The 25,916-nt window shown below is 41.1% G+C and overlaps 1 protein-coding gene across 9 annotated transcripts in view; it reads left to right on the top strand.

Moving 5' to 3' along the window:
- The window catches only part of RGS6 (regulator of G protein signaling 6), a 297,223-nt gene that overhangs the window by 150,362 nt on the left and 120,945 nt on the right, over nt 1-25,916 (top strand). For all 9 annotated transcript variants that reach the window (XM_069017516.1, XM_069017522.1, XM_069017520.1 and 6 more), the window contains one exon: nt 14,012-14,111. In XM_069017516.1, the coding sequence (XP_068873617.1) occupies nt 14,012-14,111 (100 nt within the window). The remainder of the gene's footprint in view (nt 1-14,011; nt 14,112-25,916) is intronic.

The following is a 25,916-nucleotide window of genomic DNA, read 5'->3' as shown; positions in this document are numbered from 1 at the left end:
AGTGTACAGCAGCACTGAGCTCAGATCCCAGCGTTTTTTTTTTCTGCTGCCCAATGTTGGACACAGGCAGCCCAAGTCACTTCTCTTTCCCTATGACTGATGGTCGAATGGCTGCACCTTTGGTTCTGCAGGAGTGTTTTCTCCACCTACCATTTCCTGTCACAGCACCATCTTCAACCTCAGAGCTGCAATCCAGGAGGGAGCATTTATCCCCTGCAGCACTGGTATGAGCTACCAGATTTAGCTTTCAGTTTGAAAAGACTTACGGTTACTGTGCTCCTCTCCTTCCCCAGGAAAGGTTTCAGATAGAAGGATCCTGAACTGCTTATCTAGTTTTCATGTGTGGAAAAATGAATGACAGTGAAATGTGGCACCATATTTCAATGCAAGCAGCACTTATCCCTTTAGAGTTGCATGTCCTCAAGTCCTTGGACAACTGCACAAATGAAGGGCTTAGGGCAGAATCTGGAAGTGGGGTAGAAGATCAAGCCAGGATGGATAAGAGGTACAACAGGTTGCTGAGGAGGGAGGAACATGAAGGAAAAAATACTCTGGAGAAAGTTTTTTGGGTTCTTTTGTTGTTGGCTTTTTTTCTTGCTGTGTGAGTTGGAAAAAAAAGTTAAGAAAACACAACCTACTGTTGCAGAACTACATAGTTTTATTTTAGGGTAGAATTTATGGTTAAAAATATATTATTCTTAGTGAGATGAGGAAGCGCTAAATAAATTTCTTTGTGCAAGGTTTTTTCTCATCAACAAGAATCATTATTGTAGTTTTGTTTCTGTTCTTTTTTTGATTGACCTATTAGTGCACTGAAATATGAGTTGCTGGAAAGCATGTTAGATATCTTTTAATTCTGTTTTGGAGCTAGTTTTGTTGCTTTGTAGCTGGGCAGAGAAAAAACTTGGTAGATAATACCTTAGAAAAAGGAAATTATAGAATAGGGAGAGTTTGAATCTGCCTCAGTAGTGAATAAATCAACACTTCAGTGACCCTATCTGGTAGGAAGATGATTTTATAGCCAAGTGAAACCCCCTTATACTCTTGTTAATGATTTACCGTGAAATACTAGTGTCAGGGTTGGCACTAATAAGATTTAACAGCGTAGAGGTACAAGTCAGGCATGCTAACTTGTCACTCCTTTTTATCTAAAAGTCAAAGTCATATTTCTGAGGATCCTAAGTGTGTTTATAAAAGCTGGAATAGAAAAGCAATTTAAGCATCATAAAACAGTGATCCCTCTGTATTTATAAAACCATAAAATGTATTTCCCATCTGTGTGTAGAATTACTTCCATTCCATCGTGGAATGAAGAAGGTAAATAATTTTAACGTGATCTGTGATTTATATTGTAATTCTAGGTGCTTAAAACTCATGTTATTTATGTGTTGTTCTTAGTATGCTACTCCATTTCAGTAATGAAATCCATGTGAACTACAACCAAATACCACATCTATCTCTCAGCTGCCATTCTGCAATTTAAAAAGATCAACCCTTGTAACATAGTTATGTATTTAACAATTCCATCTTTTGGCATCAAGCATTAACATTAAAAATGTATTGAAAAGATATTCTGGCTAACTATTCTCGTCCAGCTGAGATGTATAGGTGTTTAACTTTTTTTTCTTTAATCAAACAATATTCTACAAACAAAGTATATTAGTGCAGAAGCTGTGGGTTGGGAAAGTAAGGTAGAGTTGAAGTCAAAACTGTGTTGTATAACCAGTTGTTCCTGCATAATAAAATTTAGTATATTTATGGTATTATTACCTGTGCTAGATGTTTTCCTTCCACACCATAAAAACAGAGCTAATTGAACACAAAATCTATGAGAAAAAATTGTCTGATGCAAAAGTATTATTCACTACTTATGTTTTGGAGCTAATGCTTTCTGTATTTGAAAGGAAGAAAATCCACATGTGTAGAGATAACAGTTATCATATGACAGTGATATAAAAAAGGGTAAGAGTAGCTGTTTCATATTCTGGAGGCAGCTCACTCTCCCTCATTTGATGTGTTCACATGTTGGAACAGCCACCAAGCTGTAGCCACAGGATGCAGTGTCTGCTCCTTTTATTCTGTCCTGTCCTTTCTCAGTGAGTAAAACAGCAAGTTGACAATACAGGGCTGGAGATGGCCTTTTGTGTTGTCTGCTGGCAGGAGAGGCAGGCAAGAGCGCCTTGAGTTCTGGCTGGGCAGTTCTGTGTTGTGAGCTGTGTCTTCAGTTGTCTCTTACACAGTCCCCCTGGAGAGAAGACAGCAATAAAGTACCAAAAGTAAGCAATACCTTTCTTTGTAGAGTTTCTGACTTTGAGTCAGGTAGCTCTTCCCCATCCTGTGAAATTAGGAACAGTACTGGTTAGGTGTCAAGAGGTAAAAGTCTTTAAGATCAGTGTCTCTGGCAGGGTTCATTTTTAGTCATTTCTGCTCAAGAAAAGTTCACGAGTGTTCTGCAGAGCTGGGACACCTATGATTCCCTTTGGAAAATTTTCAACAAGTATTTTAAAATAGGGGGTTGAAACAGCAGAGCCCCATTTGTGCATTAGCTGCATTAAAGGCCAGAGTTGAATCACACAGCAGTTTGATGCTGAGATTTGAAAACAAAGCTGACGTGTCATCATTTTTATTAAATGCCACATGTTTATTACAACGTGTTCTTTGATATATTATTAGAAGGAATTTGGAAGGAGAACTTTGGGAGGGGGCATTTCTATCCCTTTTTATATGAAGAAAGAAAATTATTCTTTTTCTAAGGTGTTATAAATTTTTTTGTCTTTGGCAATACCATTGCTAAAATGTTCAGAGCTAACAGCAATGGAACCACTGAATAAATCATAAAATTGTTGCTGAAGTAAATGACTTTATCCATGGTGAGGACTGTAATTGAGTTGTGGCAGAACTCATAACTGCTGTTTGATTTGCAACATTTGCTTTGCCAAAGGGAAAGCACCAGTCAATCTTGGTATAATAAATGCTAGTTTTAGTGCATAAAAATGTTAACAAATCCTGTACTGATGATCCTGTTACAAGAATCATGTGCATTTTTAATTAATGCATTCTACTGAGCGATCTGTGAGGTTTAGGTTTTTCCTTCTAGCAATAGCTGCTCAAGGACCAAAGCACTTGAGTGGCTCAGTTAAAGAACCCCTGTGAGTCCTGTGTTATGCAAACTTTCCTATCAGCCTAATTTAGCATATTTGAATAAATGACTTGCCAAATTAGGATAACCTTTGTCAGATAGTATCCAATCTGTTTTGATTAATGCTCAGATTTTAATTTTATCTAGTATTTTTCATTTTACTGCTGCTCACTAACACATCAGAGAGTGAAGTAGACTACTTGAAAAATGTTTCTTCAATAATTGCTAACTGCCCAAAGGTTATCACCTTGCTGAGAAAACTGCATCTGTACTTTGCAGAGTGTTTAGCCATGGTGTGAGTGGACAGCCCTGCCTGTCACTGCTTTTTATGGGGAGCTCCTTCGCCAAGTTATTACAGAAAGTCTCACAGTGCTAAACACTTCAACATTGTCTCTTTGTGGGCTAAATCAAGGTGTTCAGTTTCCAACACTGGTAATCTTATACATATTTGTGGTCATAAACCAATCCCTTTTTTGTTGTTGTTTTTTAATAAATGCTTTTAAAAGGCATTAAAAAGTAGTATGAAGAAAATACATGGGTTTAGAGGTATCAAAAAATTTAAATCTACATTCTTTCACTCTCTGATGAACAAATCTTCACAGAGCCTCTATTTTCCTTCTGTTCTGAAATTCAAAAGAAAATTACATTTACTTTTGTAGTGGTATCTTTTCATTCTGGGTGGTGGAAACTTTGGTGTTTTTTTCTGTGTCCTTGCCTTTCTTGTTTTAAATAATTTTTTGTTTTAGTGTATAAAAACAATATTAGAAATTGCAACATGACACTGTCACAAGGAGAGGAAGAGAAACCAAATACAACCTTTTAATGTTGGTGAATAGGGTTTCTTGTCTTTCCTGTAATTTGTAAACTTCTCTGCTTTGCACCTTCAACAGCATTTGGGGGCAAGAGGGATGTAGCTAATCTTTATTGTGGTAGGGCACTTTGCAGTGCAAAGAATTTAATGATGCATGAAATGACTTGTCACGCTGTATTGTGTCACAGTATTACATACACAGAGGAATGCTTAAAAAAAAAAGGTCGAAAAAAACTCCTGAAGCCCCACTTTGTTGTTGTTTAAAGAAAAACATTTGGTTTGTTAGCATGTATCTATATTTCCGCATAATTTATTTTAGCTAAGCCACAGAAGCCCATCAATTACCGAAATAGAAAGAAGATATATGCTGGATAGTTTCCCTCATCAATTCATTAGGAAAGATAATGGTGGAGATTTGGTGCCAGTGCTACAACTTCCCTGCAGGGAACAACAAACCCCAACTTTTCTGTCTCATGCCGGAAATAACTTGTGAACTATTTCCTGAATGGCTCCAAGTATCTTCACTACTATGGGAGAAGTTAGGAACATCCTTATGAAGCTTTGCAAAAAGAATAAAAATGATGGTATACCGCATTTCTTACTAAATAATAATATTTTCAAGTTTGTCCTACATAGTTTCATCTTATTTTACCTGCAGTTGTTAGTGCTTTGATGAAGCTCAGATTGAATCAAAAGTCCACAGTGTAAAAGTCTTGTCTTATGATTCGTATGTCCTCCTTTTCACTACAAATACCTTTCTGCCCTTTCACAAGGATATGGACACAAGTCTCCCCTCAGCTGTGGGGCCTAAATCAAAGTGCAAATTCAGATCTTACCATTTTAAGCAGAAAATAGTCACTTTAAATTGGTTTGGGTTTCTTTGTTTGCTTCCCCTGTGTGCAGAATAAAATCAGGAATGCAGCAGATAATTTTTTCCCCCTTTCAACTGCAGAGTTCTCTCCCTGTTAAAGATTTGTTAGTGGGGTAGAAAATCTATTTTGCATTTTAAAAGTGAGACCCAGAGAACAACACAGCCCTCCCTGAGTGTTTGAGGTGATACAATGACATTCCCTGCTCATCGTTACTCAGATTTTTAAAGACAGCAGTAGCAATGCCAAAAATTCTGATTGAGCATCCATCAACTGCATCCCAACTTCTTATCTGCTTAATATTTATGCCTCTGTATTTCATTTCAATAAATAATACATTTAATGAAATACTTCAGTTAGGTAGCAGTTGCTGCATTTTGTAGCAAAGGGGGAAAACACTCATGAGGAATAACTTGTCTTTCTACCTCTGCCCAGCATTCTTTAAAGTAATTTTTGCCAGGCCCAGGGATGGCCTTTTCCACCCTGTTGCATTGAAAGGCTCACTGTCACATGCCAGTGGTGCTGGGAAGAAGGTGGCTGGATAGTCCCTTCCTCCCCTGCCTTGCACTGAAGCAGTTGGGCTGGGAGGTGGGCAGCTCTGTGATTCCAGCTCCCAGGAAGGATGATGGGCCTTGGAATATTGTCCCATTCCCAGCTTTGGAAGGTGTGAATGTGATTTCACTTGGGGTTGTGGATTTGGTTTGAAGTCATTTGGGTGCAGTCCAAACCAGCTCTTCACTTTATCAAGATTTGGGGAGCTGCAAGTTCCTGCATGGTAACAGATTAGTGACCCACCATTTTCTGGCATTTGTCTGTCTGGAAGTGCCTTGTATTTGATGCTCCAGAGGAAAGTGAACCTCCTCTTCAAGGACTGTGTTTATAGATCTTCAGTTCAGCATCACAGAGGGAGAGAGGTGCTGCTTTCTCATGCCAGGTCAGGCACAGACCACAGTGTAATACTAAGATTCTTATGTGCTGCTTCTAAACTGGATTCAAAAACTGTCCTTGGATAATGTTACAAATTGGAGACTCCACCCAATGTTACTGGAAGATTTAAGATTTCAGGAGCTTTCTCAATTGTTTTAGAATAAAACTCCCCCGAGTTTCAGCATAGTTTTGTCCTGCATGAGAATGTTTAGTTGATGGCCAGAACTCAAAGTGAAATTCAGGGTGTGGGAGCTAACCCCCAAAAGAAGTACTAGCAAAATCAGAGCTGTTGAACTAAACCCACTCACTTCTGAAATGTCCCAATTTGAGTGGTTTGTGCAGGGTTATTTTAGATGGCAGCAGGGTCACAGATTTGCTTCTGAGCATTCCTGAGGTTTGGTTAACGGCCCTGTGCTGCAGTGGGACCAAAAAGGAGCCTGAATGTTTGTGTGTGCATGGGAGCAGGTGTGTGAGGGAGCTCTGCCAGGTCATGTACAGCATTCAGCCCTTCTGCAGTAGTCCCCATGTGGGCTGTGGTAGCATGTCTGCTCCACTCCTCATTTGTCACCATATGAGCAGTCTGGAGACCTGCGTAGTTTTACATTCAGGGCAGTGATGCAACAGAAGAGAAAATCTCTGCTGTTTCCATGGCAACTTGTGCGTCGGACCCTGGCTGGAGTGAGGCAGCAGGATGCTGTCAGTCCCTGCAGTCAGTGACTTCAGTAAACCACATCAAAGGAAAGCACCTTACTCCTATCCTCCCCCAAACATCTCTTGTTATTAGTATATGGGGACTATGGTGATTATATTACCAGAAGTGCAGCTCTAGATTTCCTGTTATAACTTCTTCATATTTCAACCCATGCTGCTGCTTTGTTTTGATTCAGTCTTCTTTCCACAGATTGTCATTGCAGAGCACTTCAGGATTATCCATTGAAATCTTGCTGAGGATGGCATGGTCAGATGCAGTTAGTACTAGGTGACTGGTGACCTGTGAAAAATGATCTGGGAGGCTCTATTCTGTCACTAGCTAGCAGATACCAGCAGCCCAAATGGTGCCAGCATCAATGCCTTCCCTTAGCAGCACTGTTAAAAGAACACAGACACTAACTTCTTCCTTTTTTTCCCCAAAGTGGTGGTTCAATTCAGATCACACGCTGAGAAACAGTATATAGATCATTCCATCCTACAGGTTTCCTGGCTGAAATGATCTTTGAATTTATGTGTTTTTCTGTGCATAGATTTGCATATTTCATGAGTTACACAAAAGCCACATCTAGTCAATAAATACTGTGTGGCAGAGGTGGTGTTTTTTGGTTTTTTTTTTTTTTTTTTTACAAAAGTGTGACTTTCTTCACACCTCTGTCCTAATTCTGTGGCCACTTGGTTTCCATTGGAGTTTTATTTAAAATTCATATTGTCTTTTCATTGGATATTTATGATACTTTTCTACCATTTTAAAAAGCTAAACACTTCTGCTTATGGAGCAAAGTAAATATTTGGTCTATTTTGGAGCTAGCCTTAGAAGGTTTTCATTAGAGCAGTTGTTCTTTAAATGGTGTAAGATCTCTCAAGCTGATTATATGCATATATGTGGCATCTTTGCCATAAATGCAGAAAGCATGTGGGAGAAATGCACCACTGTTCACAAGATACTTCTGTTATGATGCATAGTGGAACAGAGTCCCAAGCATTTGCTGCTGTAATTACAGTAGCACAATCAATAAGCGAGAGTTTACTTTTTATTTTTACACAGCTTTCTAACATGCCAAAATAGCTTTCTCTTTTAAGCAATTATAGCTCATGTAGAATTTGATCTCATCGGGAGTTGTCTGTCAAAATGTTTTTAATGAAAAATTGAGTTTGCATAACACTTGACACATTGATGTCTTTTGCTTCTCACTGTTGACACTGATGGGCTAAAAAGCTCGATTTTTGGGGAGGGAGAAAATTGCATTAGTTCAGCTCATTTGGAGAATCTCTGTTAGCTGAATTAATTTGCTATGCTTTGTTTTTCTGCTGAATATTAAACCCTGTTTTCCAACTGTGCATATAGTGCCTGAGGGGAGTAGCTCCAGCTCTCATTTTCCATGACTACGTTTTCTTGTAACGCAGCCCAGGCCTGAGCTGGGGGCGCCGTGCAGAGCTGACACTGTGGGCTGTGTTAGGGGAGGCACGGTCTGATCAAAAAACTGCTGCCTGGTACTTTCCAGACTCTGGTGTTGCACCTCAGCAGCTCAGTAAGCGTCACAGTTTTTCCCTAAGGATTGTTTTGTATAATCCAATTGATGTGGTGAAACCTGTCCCTCTATGTGATGACTTGTGAGTAGATGCTCACTTTTGCAAAGCTCTAGCTGGATTAGCAGCAGCGTACAATTAATCAGGACAAATGCCTTGGTGGTTGCTCTTCACTGGTACCCTCCTATTCGCAGTAGAGATATATAAATGCTAAAGCATGTTACCAGTTCCAAGGTAACATTATTAACTCTGTTTCACCATCCCATTCTGAAGATCACAGTTATTTTCTTTCCTCCCTGAAACACACTCCCAATTGAGGGAGATATGTAGCATACTTTGCCTGTATCTGAAATAAGCTCTGAAATTTTAAAAAGAGGCAGAGAGGTCTCCATCAGGAAGAGCACAAGTTCCAGCAGTGGCCTGACTTCAGCCGTCACTGGGTGTTGGTCAGGTGGGAAGCAGCCAAACGGCTCTGCCAGCTGATGCATCCGTGCTCTGCTGCCATTTGGTTTTGCTGGGATTGTGAAAGGTTCTCAGAGATGGGGAACATATCTTTTGTAGCTGTGTGGCATCTGCTATCCAAGACATTCCTACTCCTTCTTAGACATCTTTGAACTAAATCTCAGCACCCCTGTGTAGTTTGGTATTATCTCTGTTACGCAGGAGAGGAGACTTGGACAGAAGCAGATGATGCTGATTGCTGAAGGCCACACCACAATTCTCTGGCAGAGCTGCTCTGCCGCTTTCCATCATTGCCTCAGAGGCAAGGTTGTCCTTTCTCCCTTGAGGGTGCCAAAGAGAGCTGTATAGCCCTTATTTTTCAGCCTTTTCTTCTTGTTTTTTGAGCAGAGTGAAATTGACTGGACCAGTGAAGCAAGCTGGCTTCAGGCATCTTGTCAAATTAACTTTCCTTGTCTGTGCATGTGTGGGCTGCATGGCAGGAGTCAGCAGGTGGAGAGTGCACTGGCATGCTGATAGTGTCAGAGACACTTAGGGGAGTAAGACTTGGCACTGTGAGAAAGTGTCTCTTTTAAACTTGTACTTCAGTGAAAAGATCAAATGTGCTTGTAATTATTGCCTTCATGCTAGCTGATAACAGCCTGATCCTTTGCTCCATGTACCATCGAGCTCCCCCAGTATGCATGAGAGCTGTTGTTGGCCAGGTCAGAGAAGATGTTTGCAACTGCACAGTGCTCTCTCTAACCCTGTATGTTTAATGTTGTCACTGATGAGTGATGCTTGGAGATTCTCCAGCCACAGGTTAGCTGGTGACAGGAGTCCCCAAGGGTAGGGTAGCTGCTGTGAGTAATCAGACAGGCACCTGGTGCATCCTGAAATATTCACAAATAGGCAGCAGCTTTCCTGCAGAGTCCAAGGGAATATGTACATCTAACTCAGATGCTAGAATTTGAAAAGGGCACTGTTTTCGTCACTAACTCACAAAGTAAAATGGCAAAATGGGACCGTGAGGGCCTCTGACATCATTGTGGTCATCACTCAGTCTCAGCTAAACATGTTCAGCCAGGGAGCTCCATTAGCTGCTGGTGGTGTCTGGCTGTGGGGCTGTGGGAGGTGGGAACTGGTAGCTTTTCTTTTCCATGTGTAACTTGCCCTTCTCTCAGTGTGTCACCTTCAAGGTCAACCTTGACCAGGACTCAGTGAGGCTGTGTGTGCTAACTTGAAGCAGAAGGGGTGCCTGCTTTACCTTGGTGCTGGAAGAAAGAAAAGCTACTGCAAAGTTAAGAGTAATTTTCCCTCTTATAATGGTAATGGGATGTTGGGTGACACTGACCCAGAGTTGCCAGGCTGTGGTTGTTACATTTGTTGTTGTATTATGTCACTTAGTTATTCTAATGCATCAACAAATGTAATCTTTTGTTCTCTCCTGCCCCAGAAAAAGGACTTCTCATCTTCCATTGATAGACATCTTGGCTCTGACAGAAATTCAAGGTCTTCTACTTTGTGCCTTCAGCCTCCTTAGGCCAGCAAAAGTGCTGATAGTGGAAAAGAAGGTCTAATGAATACTAGCAATATATGCATTGAATTCCCAGCACATTCTATGTAACAGAATATGTTGGTAACCTCTCATAAGCTACCTGCAGTAGTTTATGTCTCCACTAATGTGTTCCTGAAGCCAGAAGCCCTTTTCAATGCATTGAGAGTGGGATAATGAGGAATAAAAACCATTCTGGACAAATGTGAGGAGCAGAGTTGTCAGCAATCAGTCAGGAGGAAAGCAGATCTAGTTTGTTAGGTGTACATTACAGTGTAGCTAACGGTGACAGCAGATACATGAATTCCTCTGGCTTTCTTGTGAAGATACTGACCCAGAATCCACTTGGAGGGAAGAATGACAATTCCCTTTACAAAATCAGACTAGATTGAAATAGCAGTGACCCCCATCATAGAAAAAAAACCCAAAAAGCATTGCCCATTCTTACCACGACTTTTGCTGGGCAGAAGTTAGTTCATTGAAGCTTGCTCATTTAGGAGAGATAAATGAAGAATGCTTTGTTGCACTTTTTTCTGCCTCCTAGCCTGATGAAATGAGCTGTCCAAGGACTCTCATTCCCTGTCTGCCAGAGAGGGAAGCCTAAGGGGTATTTAATGACATGCAGAAGCTGAAGAGAGTAATCATTAGCACTCAAGTGTCTAGGTAACTCTCTTAAAAGTTAAGATTAAAAGCTTTCATGAAAGTGACCTTCACACTTCATGTTCCCTCTTTGCTTTTCTCTATGCTTGAAGCTCTAATGATCACTTTTTTCTGCTTTGTCACTGTCTCTTGTTTGTGAAACATTTCCATAGCTCAGCAGGAATTTGGATCCAGGGTGGTAATATCTGCAAGTGTTGGGTGGGGGCAAAACAAAGGATCTACAAAGAGTCAGATCTTCTCTTTGTAGTGAACTGAACAAAAACTGGAAACAGGTTGCTAGATACAGGTTTTTAATATTTTAATTAAAACTTGATTGTAACTTTAATAAAGGATTAAATGATTGTCAAATGTTTTTTTGAGTATGCCATGCTGTCCTCTTCAAGCAGTGCAGAAATTTGCTGGAGTGCACAAGAAAAGTGTGTTGGGAATGGAAAGAGTCTGTACAACCAGGGTCTTGTAATCCTGTGGGCTCTTGGGCAGCAGACTGAAAATTCTGGGCATGCTGTAGGAGGATGACATGTATAGTCATGTCTGGATCAGATGAGAGGAGAGGAAAGAACGGAGGTGTGGCATTTGAGTAGAAAGGAAAGGAGAAAAGAAACATCCAACAACTAAAAATAAGGAGAGCAGTAAGTGCCCCTAGTGTAGTCAGGCTGGAAGGCAAGAGTAAGAAGGAGCCTTTTGGGAAGGAGTTCTCTCTAGGGTAGCTTTGTTTATTTTTTATTTAAAAATGTAGTAGGTATTTGTAATTGTAGCTGAAACTGAAATTAATGACCCCATTTGAGACACCAGTGCCTGCCTGATTGCTTGAAATGTGGAATAGTTTACGTAAAAATAATATGTCTTTCTTTTAAGCTAATTAAAGTTTTATTTTGCTTGAAATTGAACTTGGAGTGTTAATGGCATAAATCATGCTGGTGTTCCTCTAGCTTATAGTGAGCAAAAGAGTAAAAAGTTAATTTTCCTGCATTGAATTAATTATTTTATCTCATTTTTCATTCTGAACTTTTCATTCAAATAAAAAAAGAGAAAACAACAGTTTTACCAAACATTATTCTCGTGATTCTTGAAGCCCCTAAGTGTTCCTTGGAGACATAGGGTACTCATAACACATTTCAAAGAAGCTTCCTCTTAATATGCATGGCAAAATCTTTCTCTGATGTCAGCTGCAAGTACATACAGATGAAGACACATAAGTAGTTGGTAACACAGAGGGTTTTTCATTGCCTTGCGGAACCAGTTCCTAGTCTGGCTGACCTTTTTGGATGAAGTCTAAGACTAAGAATGGAGTCAGGCTCTTTTCAATGGTGCCAAGCAATAGGGTACGAGGCAATAGGCAGAAACTGATGCATAGGAAGTTCCACCTGAACATGAGGAAAAGTTTTTTTACTGTGTGGGTGACTGAGCACTGGAACAGATTGCCCATAGAGGCTGTCCTGTCTCCCTCACCAGAGATACTCAAGAACCATCTAAATGCTATCCTGTGCCATGTGCTCTAGGATTACCCTGGTTGAGCAGGGAGGTTGGACCAGATCACCCACTGTGGTCCCCTTCAGCCTGACCCATTCTGAGATTTTGTGGCTCTTGATCCACCCTTCACAGGTGACTGAGCTGCCCTGTCACCCGATAGGTCTGATGTTGGAGCACTGTAGCCTTGGTAGGTCTGGGTTGCTAACAACTCTGATAACAGGTGATGCTGTCAGGCTCCTCTCAACAAAATGAAATGCTTTTTGTCCACTCTTTAGTGGAGCAGTTACTTTTCCAGATACCCTCTGGGTATCAGAGATGAGCAGTTACTTCTCCAGATATCCTCAGACTGGGAAAAAGCCCAATGCTTTGATCAGCAAACAACTCCGCATGAGGCTCTGGCAAAGGAGAAAAGGAGTATTAATTTTCATAGTGATTCGTTTGAGGGAAAGTATCATTATTGTATCACAAATTAACTGTGTAAGTACACAAAGCTCATGTAATATATTGAATATGTCAGGATATTTTCATCTTTGTGACTTCACTCCCACTGAGAATTTGTTCACGATGTGTTAAATTAAAAGTAATATATAAACATGGTGTGAACAGTTCAGTTAAGTGGTAACCTGAGGTTAAAAACACAGCGATCAAATTCAGTGCCTGAAGTTGGCTGGGAGAATGTCTTGCCACCTCGGGAAGACTTGAAATTAAACTTGTTTTGAAATGTAGGTGTTAAATCTGTGAAAAAAACTCCCTTGCGTATGTAAATGAAGTGGCTTCCCAGAGATGGAGGGAGCATGTTGAGCTCTTAGGCTGCCTGTAAGAGAGAGAGGGGCCGTGCTCCCATGGTGTAACCTTTCTGCTGTGGCTCTGTTTTGTAGCATCTGTGAGCAGGAAATCTTTAGGTAAAATCAGAGCTGTGCTCCCTGACTGGCTGCCCTTGGCCACCTGTCAACAACAGTGGGTGGGGCTGTGCCGTTGACTGCTTGAGCTAACAGAGACACAGCTTTGGGTTTATTTTTGTTGGGCTTCTGAGTCCTTATTAGCTTGAAGAGAGTTTTTGGAGATACTGAATTTCTGTACTGTGTTTATGTTTAGCTTTTTGTTCTCCCTGGCATTGCCTTCAAGTAAATGCATGGGGAGTAGCCTTAAAAGAAGCAAAAATCCCCTCCCATTTCAGAGTAAGCAGGAGGAGGATTAAGCTCGTTCCCCCAGTAACTGGATCCTCTGATTGCCATGGCTTTTGAAGATGATCATGTTTTTTTCTGTATGTGGTGGATTATGTGTGTGCCTGGGAACTAAAAGGTAGCTTGGCTGTGAAAATCCAACAAGTTTTCCTCTACAGTCATTTTGCTTTTAGTTATTTACTTTGTGTGCTGACCATGGGCATGTACCATCCTAGCAAACAAGATGAGGCAGGGGAGGTCCTCCTGCAGCTGTTCCATCTTCCAATCTTCTCAAGCCATAAGCAGTTGGTGACTGTCTGGGAGCCTTTGGAAAATGAAAGCTCTCCTAAGGTTATAGTATTGAGGATTCAGACAAACGTGGGAGCAGAGGGGAAAGTGGATTGGATGTGAACCTCCTTAAACTGGTTGTAGTGCAACCCAGTTCATCTGTGGAGCAAACAGCACCTTTCTATCACCACTGGTCAGCAAAAAAAGTGCAGTTGCAGTTGGATTGTCAGTATCCGACCACTGCCTTCAAAGCTAGTCTATGTTGTCTCATGGTTTCTAATCTCAGGGTTTGAATTTGGGCAGGTAGCTGTGTCTCTACCTGTGTTTGTGCAGTAATACACAATGGTGTATTTGAAGCCCATTCTACCAGCAGGGCTCCAAAGCACTCATGGTATATAAGCGTTAAAGTCACCATTTTGCATAAACCACAAAGTCTTTCCTTTCTTTTGACAGATTGAAGACATCGTTACAAGAATGCAGGATGACAAAACAGGTGGAGTTCCCATCCGCACTGTCAAGAGCTTTCTGTCCAAAATCCCCAGTGTCGTCACCGGTAAGAACCCCAGCTGGCAGAGAAGAGAATGGGAGCTGGTACTTGCTGGCTCTAAACAAACATACTAAAGCCACAAAAAAGAAGGAATGTGAGGAAAAAATGCCCCCCTCTGCTTAATTTTTCTATATGTCATTCTGTCACAGGCTGAAGTATTGAACAAAGATTCCTTAGTTCTGTTTTAGTAAACAAGCATTTGTATTTCTTTGGAGTGAGTTATTAAAAAGTGTTATGTAGTTTTTGCGGCTATCAGAGTATGGGCAGTCAGAGTCATTCCCTATGACAGGGGAAGGACAATCTTAGAGAAGAGGTCAGGAAAGAAAGTTGAAATTGTTTTCTCACTCACACCCGGATTCTCTTACTGGACTTTTATCACAGGTAGAGGAATGTGAAATACCTTCTATGCACGTGTGCTGCTTTGATAAAGCTCTATATACAAAAGTGTGGATGGTGCAGAAATGGGGAGTCAGAGTACAAAACCATTCCTCCATGTATTTCCAGACAGAGTCTCTTCCAGTACAGTGAAGATCTGTGCCATTGATAGGTGATGTGTTTATTCAGGGTGATGTAAATTTTATGGAGGCATTGTACTTGGGTTTCTGGTACCTGTTTTCACTGACTCAATTGTAGTATTGACTACAGTGTTACAAAACTAGTATTTCCCCTCTCTCCACCAGAAGACTGTTGTCCAGTGTGAGATATCCAGCTACTCCTGAGATTTACAATGTTGTGTATCTTTGTAAAGCAAATACAGTTTTCTGTTTTGCAGAGTCTCTTTCCAAATCAGACCAGATACATACACTAAGTCTGTTTAGAGAAGTTTCCCCTCCTGTTCTGAAAAATGAAGGGCATCATTCTCTGTGACTGTGAGTTTTCTGCAGTAAAATTCAAATGGTCACTAAAAATGCAAAAGTTGCATTGTTCCATATAGACAGCACCAAAAACTGAGAGAAGATGGGCAATTCACAGGGACCTTTCTTGTTCTTGGGATTTTTATCCTTTTGTAAAGTAATGAGGAAATACCTCTTGTCAACAGGGATGGTGGCAGTGCAGCTGCTGCCAAGCCATTGCAGAGGGGTGTATGTGAGCTGAAGGACTTAAAATTTTTTTTTGCTGTAAAAATGGTTGGATTGAACGGAGTTTAAAGTTGTTTTGATTAATTCAAGAGTGTGTTTTGATTTCCTTGTACGTCCAACTTAAGCTACGGGAACGGAATACAAATCTACGCGGTTCTTGGGGATAATCAGGGACTATGGAAATGGGACTGAAGTTTATACTTAAATGCATCTCAGTGTTAATTTCTTTTTATTGAGCAACAGGCTCTTCTGATTGAAATTGATTTCAGGGTGGTGACTCTGTAACTGGCAGTTGCACGGTTAGGGTTTTACAGTGGTAAAGAAACATGGCTCTAAAAGGAGATGTGAAAATTGAGTTACTAAATTCCAGGTTACGGCTGGATCAAGTATGAGCTAAGTGTTCGTGAAGGTTCCTGGGGAAAATAAACATTTATCTGATTTGAAAACCCATTCCCTAAGCTCAAGTCTGCTATGCACAGACTTGATGTCTTAAGATTGACTCAGCTAAAAGAGGTTTCTGATATTCCAGTTAAAATTCATAGCATTATAAAGGTAATTGATCTAATCACCAAGCCACCACGTGTTACTCAAAAGGAAACAGGAAGCCTCACAGCATTTTTAAACCATGGTTAGCAGCTCTCTGGTGTGATGAAAACTGCTCCCTTGCACTCAGTTCTGGAAAAGCAGTTGCGATTGCATCATCTTGAAATGGCTAGTTTTCACAACACAAAGAATTGTGAAAAGATGAAGATAAAATAAGAACAAAACCTCTCTTCAAAGCCCATAGAAATTCTCAGATTTGGAGGGGAACAAACTCAGTACCATTCCCTCCAGGTTATTTTAAGGCAGCTCCCTTGTGACACATGGACAGTTCATGAAGCCTCTGAGTTTGAAAAGTATGGGAAAATAACAGCCCAGTGGAGAGCCCAAAGTTTTTGCCATTTGTTACTTGTCTTTTCAGATGCATAGAGGTGCCTATTTGTAGACCAAAACCAAAAGAAATGTATAAATGTTATCAGTGACTGTGATAGATTGGTGAAGAGACAGGAGCACCTACATTTGTATGGAAGCTGAGGACATGAGGTTTGTTCAGTCTGGGGAAGGAAAAGCTGTAGGGAATGAGAGAAGACAGGGTCAGATCCTTTCTCAGGAGTGCATAGTGAAAGTACCAAAGACAATGTACACAAGTTGCAGGGAAAGAAATCCCAACTAGATTTGAATATAGGAAGAAAGTTGTTCATGGTCAGAGCAGCTGAGCATGGGCCCAGTGTCCTGGAGAAGCTGTGGAACCAGTGGTTTGCAGCTGTTCAGAACCCCCTGGGCCCGGCTGATCTGAGCAGTCTGACCTAACTGTGCATTTGGCCTTGCTTTGCGTGAAGGTTGGGCTAGGCAACCTTCAGAGGATCCTTCCAACCTGAATTACTCTTACAGTCATTGGACACTCAGTTTTAGTGCTTGTCTACTTCCACACAACGTCATGAACACAGGAGAAGATCTTGTATTTTCAAAAACTTTGTACCTCCTCTTGGGAAGAGCTCAATTCTAGACCATGGCATTCTCACACAGTTTTTATTTCTACCTGAAAAATGGAACAGCAACTCTGAGATGTGATTTACTTGGCAGGCTCACAGTGACTGTGATTAACAGGAATGTATTTTTGCTTGACACTTCTATTGTAATTGCTTCTCACAGGAGAAATATAAAATCTTAAAGGAAAATAAATATTACAGGAGTGCCTTGGTGCTCCAAACTGGCAGCTCTGTTTATAGTACAGTGAAGTGGGTGTTTGATTTAAAGTTTGAATACCAGGTAAAGAACTGCTCATCTCTGTTTTGCTTTCATCTGTCCTGATGCCTTAGGTGTGAGTGAGGTATTGGGTAACACAAGGAGAAGGAGCCTCAGGGAGTTATTAATAATGGCCCTTTCTTGACAACAGAAATCTGGGAAAAAGGATGAAAAGACTTCTTTTGAATGTATGATGAGTCTGTGTGGAGTTGCTGTGCCAAAGACACATTTCAATCTGCATTGGAAGTAGACTTGTGTATCCCCTTCCCAGTCTTTTGACTCGAAGTAGGTCAGTCAAAGGAGCATACATCACACCGTTATCTTCTTGGTTAAGTCTTCACTTTTACAGGCAAGCCATAGAGAGTGAAAGTAGGATGGGACCAGTCTGTGTGGCACCTGTGTGCGTGACAGACGTTGTCCAACATTCAGAGTATGGAATGAAAAAATGCCTGAGGGCAGGATTTGAGCAGTGCTGTGATCTGTGCCCAGAATGGGTTGTCAGCCAGTGCACATGATGGCAGTTGCTGCAATAAATGGAGTTGCACATTTGTCTTCTAGTGAGAAAAAGTTTTCTCAGTAAAGATTTTTTTTCTGTAAATGAATTGTTAATTCTATTTTCCTAGTCATCAGACTCTTGTAGGAACATTTCATTATACTAACCAGCAGCAAAACTGGCTCTCTCATCTTTTTTTTTGATTTTCATATAATTGCATCTTAAAACTAACCTCATTTTTGGTAGGAGGACCAAACACAAATTTTCCTCCCACTGGTTCAGACTTGGTCTTATACAACATTGCCAAAACAAGTCAGAAAGAAGTCAGCACTGCAACAGCTGAGCTTTCCAGTACAAAAAGCCTCCTTCATGCTTCCCAATTTGCCCCACATTCCCAACCTCACTGCAGTGTCTCCTGGGTTTTTTGTACTGTCTGATCCTGTGTACCAGCATCTTTGCTACCGTAATCCAAGGGAGACATGTAGTCTAAAATCTTTGCGCTATTCTGCCCTCCTCCCAAGAGGTTTTGATACAGCTTAATTCTGATCCATACCCCACGACTTCAAGCGTGGCTGTCCCCACAGCTCCATTCTGAATGATACCTCCTCCTCCCAGCAGCAGTCCCATGGCCGGTCCCTTGCTCGTGCACTGCTCCTGACCCTCACCCCAGCACTCACTTGTCCCCGTGCTGTGCTCCCAGCGCTGCCTCTGTGCTGTGGGTGGATTGATGGGTTATGCCCCGCCTGTACTGGCTTGGCTTGAGAGCTGCCACGCAAGCTTAGTGCACACAGCCCTGCCAGTGCATTTCACTCCTGTCCTGCCATGTCTTTCTTATATAAGCCCTGGACCTCTCTCAGCAGAAAATGCCAGTTTTACTGAAATGTGCCAGATGGCCTGTCGCTACTCGAGACTCATGAGCTAAACCAAGTTTAAACTGCTGTGTGTCTCTGTCTGAAGAAGCCAGCATGTGTCTTGGCAAATGCCTATGGAGTTGTCCCAGAATACATCAGAATGTCACTTACTCAAAGAAAGTGCATTTGGATGGAATATGGAAATCCCACAGTGTTGTGAAAGAGAGACTTTATTATTGATAATGTTCCCTGATGATGTAGTTCAAAACAGACAAGTTCTGCTGGAGAACTTTGTACACCCATTGTGAACTGAGCTCCCTTGGGGCCAGTCTGAGGGTATTGCCTTTTCCCTTCAGAGGAGCTCAAGCACACCTCTCATGCAGATATAGCAGCCAGAGGCCCAAGGGAGAAATAAGTTTCTCATGTCCAGAGTTTGAAAGGCCCCTGTTCAGGTGAACTGTACAGAAAAATGTTGTTGTGGCATGGGGAGCAGGCCCAGGACTGGAAATGGTGGTAAGAGCCAGCACCCATCACCTAGAAGGGCCTGGAGAGCAGGCTGCAAGGCTGAGTCTTGGCCAGAATGTTTGCTTTCTTAATGCTTCTCTTCTGGGGTAGAACTTGCCTTGGTGCCTTTTGGAAACTACTGTCACTGGGACCAAAGCCTCCATGATCTTGACTACCAATAGGTTTGGCTTCCCTAGGCTATCTGTCCAGCTGCTTGCATCATCTTAACACAGGGCTTTCACAGCAGGACTGAGTCTGATACAGATTTCCTTCAGCATTTGGGTAGTTTCATTCTAGATATTTTGTCTTTCCTCTGTAGTTTTGCTTTGAAAAATAGGACACTTGAAATGTGGAACTGACTCTATTTCAGGCAAAGTTAGTAGATGTAGATAGTCCCAAATCTAAACCAAGTTCAATCTTTTGCTAAGCATGAATGGGTCTATTTAGTTAAAATAAGCAAACAAAAAAACACAAACAAAAAAACCACCAAAATTTAAATCAATATCCAAGGTAATACTGGGTGTTTTCAGATTTGTGTAGGATATAAAGAACATGCTCATGGATTAAAATTGACATATGTTTATATGTACATACTGTATAATTTTTGATGGTTTTCCACATTTCTATAGAGCAGATGCTGCACAGTAAATTCAACAGTTTAGCAATTGCTTGGTGGAAACTGGCTTGCCAAACACTGGTTGGGCATACAGATCCATTTATTTCTCATTAAAAAATCAATTGTTCTGAGCAAGTTGCATTTAAACTAATTCAAGTCAAGACTGGGCTTCTTCATAACAACTTACATTTCCTTCTTTTGTGCATCTCTTCAAATTGCACCCAATGGAAATGTAATCCCTCCATCCCTCCATAAGAAGTCTATTATTTCAAAGCTGCCATGAATCACGCAGCGTTAGACATGTCAGCAATTACATGAGTAGCACTTGTCTTGCAATTATTTTTTTTCCTGTAGTTTTTTCTTAAGCTCTCTACTTGCATTCCAGGAGACAAATTAACCCAGTTAAGGAGTCAAAGTCTTATGCTGTCTTCATCCTCAGCGCCGTCCTCCCTCCCTTTTTCTCCTTAACTGCATCCAGCTTCCTACCTTTCAAATGGTGAGAAGGATGAGGGAGGAAAAGATGAAAATCAGCTCCCTGAAGTGTAGCAATTTTGTGCCTGTTGTAACAATGCAAATCACCACCTTGTGAAGCAAAAGCTTGAAGGATTTGATTTCAGAGTACAAGGGGGATAGCAGATAGTTCAAAAAGGATGTGGTTGTCAAATAAATAAGAGAAAGCCATCAGAATTAACATTTTAAACAGTGGCTTTTCAATATATCTTTCTGTCCATCTGCACATGTGTACACCTAAATATATGTAAATAGTGCACAGTTTTTGGTAAGAGTAAGCCTAAGAGCGGTAAGTGTTGCATGCTAGAAATAACCAAGGACACGTTTCTGCATTTGTAGGTGCTGTGCAGAGCGAGGGCTGCTAGTGTTTGTGTATCACTGCCCTCTGCTGCAACCAAGCTACAGCTCACATCATGCAGCTGCTCACCTTCCTCACAAGTGCTGTGTCTGTGTTGTGCTTTCCCAGCTCAGGGGGAGTTCATTTGGTGCATTTTGTGTCCTGCTTGTTCCATCGTAGTGGTCCTTCCTTGCTGTGTGGCATAAACCCAGCCCAAATATTGGGGTACATGTGACTTGGCAGCTGCTCTGAGCTTGGAGAGGAAGGATGGTTTTCACAGCTGGCTGTTGATGCTACTTCCATGTGTGTCATTCGTAATTTTGCCATCCTCTTCAGGACTGCTCATCTCCAAAAAAGCATGCTAGTACATCACATGAAGCTTACATATCCCATAAAAAGTGCACTATAGGATAAATCCTAAATCATTCAATAAAATTAACCATCACTTAAAATTACCAAAATTGAACATTCTTCATATGTTTCATATGAAAGCACTTGAAAGTAGTCACACCTGAGATGAAAAATACTGGAGGAAGTGCACGTCACAGCAGGGGGTTGCATTAAAATCTGGCTTAGGCCACTGAAACACTTATGAAACCAATCCTCAGGCTTTAGTATTATTTCAGTCAATAAAAAGGTTTCTTAAGTGCTAAAGTCCAGAATATTATGAGAAGTTTAACTTCTGTACATTAGAATTGTGAAGGTACTTCCTGGTCCTACTTGTCCTTGCTGTGATTTGAACCTCTGCATCTGTCAAGTGAAGCTATGCTGAATCACAAACTTAAATAATTATGCTGCTTGGATATTCCTGTGGCCAATAAAACTACAATGAAAAATCACCCAAACCACCAAATGGTCCAGCTTTATTTTTCTGCAGTGACTTGTCTGCTTTTTCTGGACAGCAGAGATGATGTCAAAAGGGAAAGTAAACCCAAGACAACCCTCCAGCCATGTGGGCAGAAACTAGAACACAAAATTATAATTTTTCTTATTGATGAGCATGATCATAAAAATTGCTGGAGTGGAAAGCAGTAAATGAAAGCTATGAGCCTGGAACAAAGCAGATCTATTAAAAATGGCTTTATTTTTTTTCCCCTACCAACATTTGCTTTTAGGCCTTTTCAGTCTTTCAGTTGAGACTAAAAGCTGGAATAGAGACAGATTTCATGACAAATTACCTGTTGAATTCCAGTGTTTAGATGAATTGGTAATTCAGCCACAATAAATAAAAAAAATTGGATATTAAGAAGGGTCTTGTTGCTGACTGCAGTTTTATTCTGAAACAGAGCATTTAGCTGATGGAATATTGTGACTAATGAATAAAGCATTAAAAAGAAAAGTCAACAATATTTCAATGCCTGTAGAAGGATGAATGATTAATGCTTTTCTGCATTCATCTTATCTTCAAAAGCATAGCTTTATTACAGAAGGTTGTTTCCAGATCTGAATGACACAGCAAAAGAGCAGAGATTCATTATAAAAACTGTGTGGCTTTGTTTTTTGGATGTGTGTTGAGCAGACTGCGCTCAAGCTGCAGTACTTCACCTCTCCTGTCTTCACTTCATAGCAACCTGGGAGTTGTGTGGTGAAGGATCTACCAACACAGTTTTGTTTTTTCACACCTCTTGCTTTGTTTCTGCCCTGCCTCCAGCATTCCTGTGGGCTGCAAAGCATCGGATTCACAGCAGAGCAGCTTTGCTCCCGCTGTGCCCAAGAAGCCACATCCGCCCTGAGGAGCATGTGGGGATCTGACCCTCAGACAAACCAGTTTTACTTTGAGGTAGTGCAAAAGCAACAATATGTAAAAGCACAATGATAATCGATAGCAGTGTGAAGGCACAAATCTTTTGAGTGTAGATTGACAGCCATTACTTTGAATCTGTTGCTTTAATTCAATGCTATTCCAACCATTAGAAAAATAACCCACTCACATTACTGGGTGAATACATCTGCCTCTTTCTTCCATGCATAGATTCTGTTCATTGTTATCTGGCACTCTTTGGCTTTTTTAAGTCAAAGTAATTTTCAGGGTATTATTTATTGAGCAGATTCTTACTTGCATTTTACCTAAAGAGTTTGTTTTGCAAAAAACCTAAGAGTTTCTTCTAGGATTTAAATTTTCTGACTTTAATCAGTGTGTTGTTACAAAGAAATGCAGAAGTTAGCTTCTATACTGTAAAATGCAGAAGTTAGCTTCAATAACTGTAATTCCAGTCTCATAAATAATTTTTACATGTTAGATTTGATAGGTGAGTATTGTATGTTTGATATATCTCAGTTACCACACTAAAGTTACTATTAATGTAGCTCTTGGGGGTGAGGTGAAAAGGAAGGGATGGGTTTGCTTTTTTGCTTTAAATAGTACCAGGAATTACATAGACCACCAGTTTATTTTTACCAGCCATAAATAGCCAGACATCACTGTTGCTGAAAGCTGCACTGGGCAGTGAGAATACATCTCCACAAGAGGCTGTAGGCCAAGGGGGTTGGCATAGTTCTAGACTGGAAAAACTGTATGGCCTGGTTCATGTGGATACCCTGAATGGTCGATGAATGGCTTGTTTTATTCTGCCTGTTCCAGTAGAAATACACAGCTCTTTGGTCTGTTGTGTATTTGCACCTGAAAGCACCATAGAATTGGCTTTAGAACCTTCTATAAGAAAAAGTAAAGGGGCAACAAAAAGCTTTCAGGCTTTCCATGTATATCTATTGCTATAAATATATACATTTGCATGTTTTCTTTGGTTTTTTTTTCCTGCGTGGATAAATCTCTCAAAACTGCATGCTGGCTTCCCATGGATTTGTTTTGAGTATGGTGTGAACTGATGAGCTTGGATATTTTTGATGTATGATTCACTACCACATGCAGAGAAGAAAATTATATTTTGGTCCTGCAGAGCAATAAAACTAAGCAATTAGGTCTTCGTTCAGTTAACTCCTGTTTGATGGCTGGGTGCTTTGCTAGAAGAGAGTCTCAGGATTCAGCTCCATTGCAAGGTCACTTACACTGTAAGAATTTTCTCCATGTAGATACCTCCACAATATGGTCAGGATTGCAAACTAACTCTTACCTAGGAATGAGTAATAAAACTGACAGGAAACTTTGAGAAGTTGGTTAATGTAATACGCTAACTATATTCACAGGCAAAAAAATAGCATAGGCTGATGAGAAAAGTAACGTGTTTCTAGCAGTGGAAGGTTTTACATCCAATTATTGTAGAGTATTGTGTGGTATTGCATAGAAATTCTGTTATTCTTGAACCTATTTTATTGTGGATCGGATTTGTCAAATTCACCAAGTGACTCATTTCTGATGGACTTTTTCTTGCATGATATTTTACTTTTGCCCTAGCTACTCAGTACGTTTCATTCCTATTTTCCTGAGTAGGTTTGACTGATGGGAAACCACACTTTTTAACAAATGAGATCTGCCAAATGTCCAGTGTTTTGTTGAATGTTGTCTGTTTTTCTCCTATCAGAGAGACAGTGACAGGTGAGCTTTCTAAGGAAGCAGTAGTGGCTATAGAAAATAAAAGTTACTGTGTTCTGCTAAAATTTTGATCACAAGGCTATCATTACTGAAGCAAATGAATTGGATAGTGGCCTGTTCATCAAAGATTATTTCTTTTGTCAAGCAGAAAAAAACAGAATCTGAAGAGTAAATCTTTTAAGATATTATTTGTAATTTTGCACTGTAGCATCTCATGTTCATCATTTACGTCATTGCTACATGGGTAGTGCATTATAATTTGATATTGTGTTTGTTTGGTTTTTTTGAGTTGGAAGAGTTGATTTTAGAGCTCCAAAGAGCATTGGGTTTCTGAAACAGGGGCTTCCTTTCTTGGAGAGCTGTAAAATTGTCTGGGTTTGACACACAGCTTCCCTGGCTCAAAGCCTCTTTACATTTGTAGATCTTATGGGACAGTATCCAATTTAAAAAATGCCTGGAGTAAAAAAATCTTGCTGTCACCTTAAAAAAGTTACTGTTACCCTTCAAAAAGTAGTAACATGCCCTAAAGCTGTTCTTTGTTGCTGGTCTGACTTCGTCCAGAGAAGGTTCTGGTATCGAACCTGGTATTATGTTTGACAATGAAGATACTTCTCCACAAAAAATACTGTCACTGCAGGGAAATAGCCACTTCACTTTCTGTTTGTGAAGTTTTTAATAAATTGTGTCTCTGAAAGCATGCCTGACTTCAAAGCACCTTTCCCACAGCTTTAATTCCTCTTGTGCTTCTCCCCTGGACCCTTACCCAAGCTTTTAACAACCTTTTTGAACAATGAAAACCAGAATTATCTGAAATTTTCATTAACAGCTGTGCTAGTGCTAAGTGCAGGGGTTATGTAACCTCTCTGATCCTGCTCCACAGCCACCCTCTGAGGTGAAGCACCACACTGACCACTCATGGTACTCATTTGCCTAGTGGGGGACAAGTGTGCAAGAGGAAGATGCTTATCAAGAAAGGATTCCAGTAAGCTCTCAGTTACCTTTGTTATTATCCATGATACATAAGCAAATTAATGAGTTTCTGGTTTTAAAGTATGTCTTACAGAATTATAGAATATACTGAGTTGGAAGGGATGCACAAGGATCATCAAAGTCCAACTTCTGACTCTGCACAGGACTTCCTAAGAATCACACCAAGTGCCTGAGAGTATTGTCCAAATGCTTCTTGACACTTGACAGGCTTGGTGCTGTGACCACTTCCCTGTTCCAGTTGAGCCTGTTCCAGTGCTCACCCACCCACCCTCTGGGTGAAGAACCTTTTCCTAATATCCAATCTAAACCTTCCTTGATGCAACCTCATGCCATTTCCTCAAGTCCTGTCACTGATCACCACAGAGAGGAGATCAGTGTCTGCCCCTCCTCTTCCCCTCTCAAGGAAGCTGCAGACTGCAATGAGGTCACCCCTCAGTCTCCTCCTCAGCCGAAGAAGCCAAGTGGCCTCAACCACTCCTTATAGAGCTTCCCCTCAAGGCCCTTCACAGTCTCTGTAGCCCTCCTTTGGACATTCTCTATAAGTTTTATATCCTTATATTGTGGTGCCCAGAACTGCCCCCAGCACTCAAGGTGAGGCCACCCCAGAGCAGAGCGGGACAATCCCCTCCCTTGCCCAGCTGTTCTGATGTACCCCAGGACAGGGTTGGCCCTCCTGGCTGCCAGGGCACTGCTGACTCATATCCAACTTGCCAGAGACCAGGAGCCCCAGGTCCCTTTCCACAGTGCTGCTCTCCAGCCTCTTGCTCCCCAGTCTGTCCATAGATCCAGGGTTGCCCCATCACAGGTGCAGAATCCAGCCCTTGTCTTTGTTAAAATTTGTCCATCTGGTGATTGCACAGCCCTGTGCAAATCCTGATTTGTCCTGATCTCTCTTCAGGACCTCCCTGTCTTCAAGGGAGTCAACAACTCCTCCCAGTTTAGTGTCATCAGCCAACTTACTCAGTATGCCTTCAAGTCCTGCATCCAAGTAGCTTTTGAAGATGTTGACAAGAATTGGCCCTAAAATGGAGCCCTGGAGAACCCCACTAGTGACCAGCTGCCAGTCTGATGTCACCCCATTCACTACAACCCTTTGTGCCTGGCGCATGAGCCAGTTGCTCACCCATCACATGGTGTGTTTATCCAGCTGTGGGCT

This window comes from Aphelocoma coerulescens, chromosome 5, assembly GCF_041296385.1.
Source record: "Aphelocoma coerulescens isolate FSJ_1873_10779 chromosome 5, UR_Acoe_1.0, whole genome shotgun sequence".
NCBI lineage: Eukaryota > Metazoa > Chordata > Aves > Passeriformes > Corvidae > Aphelocoma > Aphelocoma coerulescens.
This window is presented reverse-complemented; position numbering and strand designations above follow the sequence as displayed.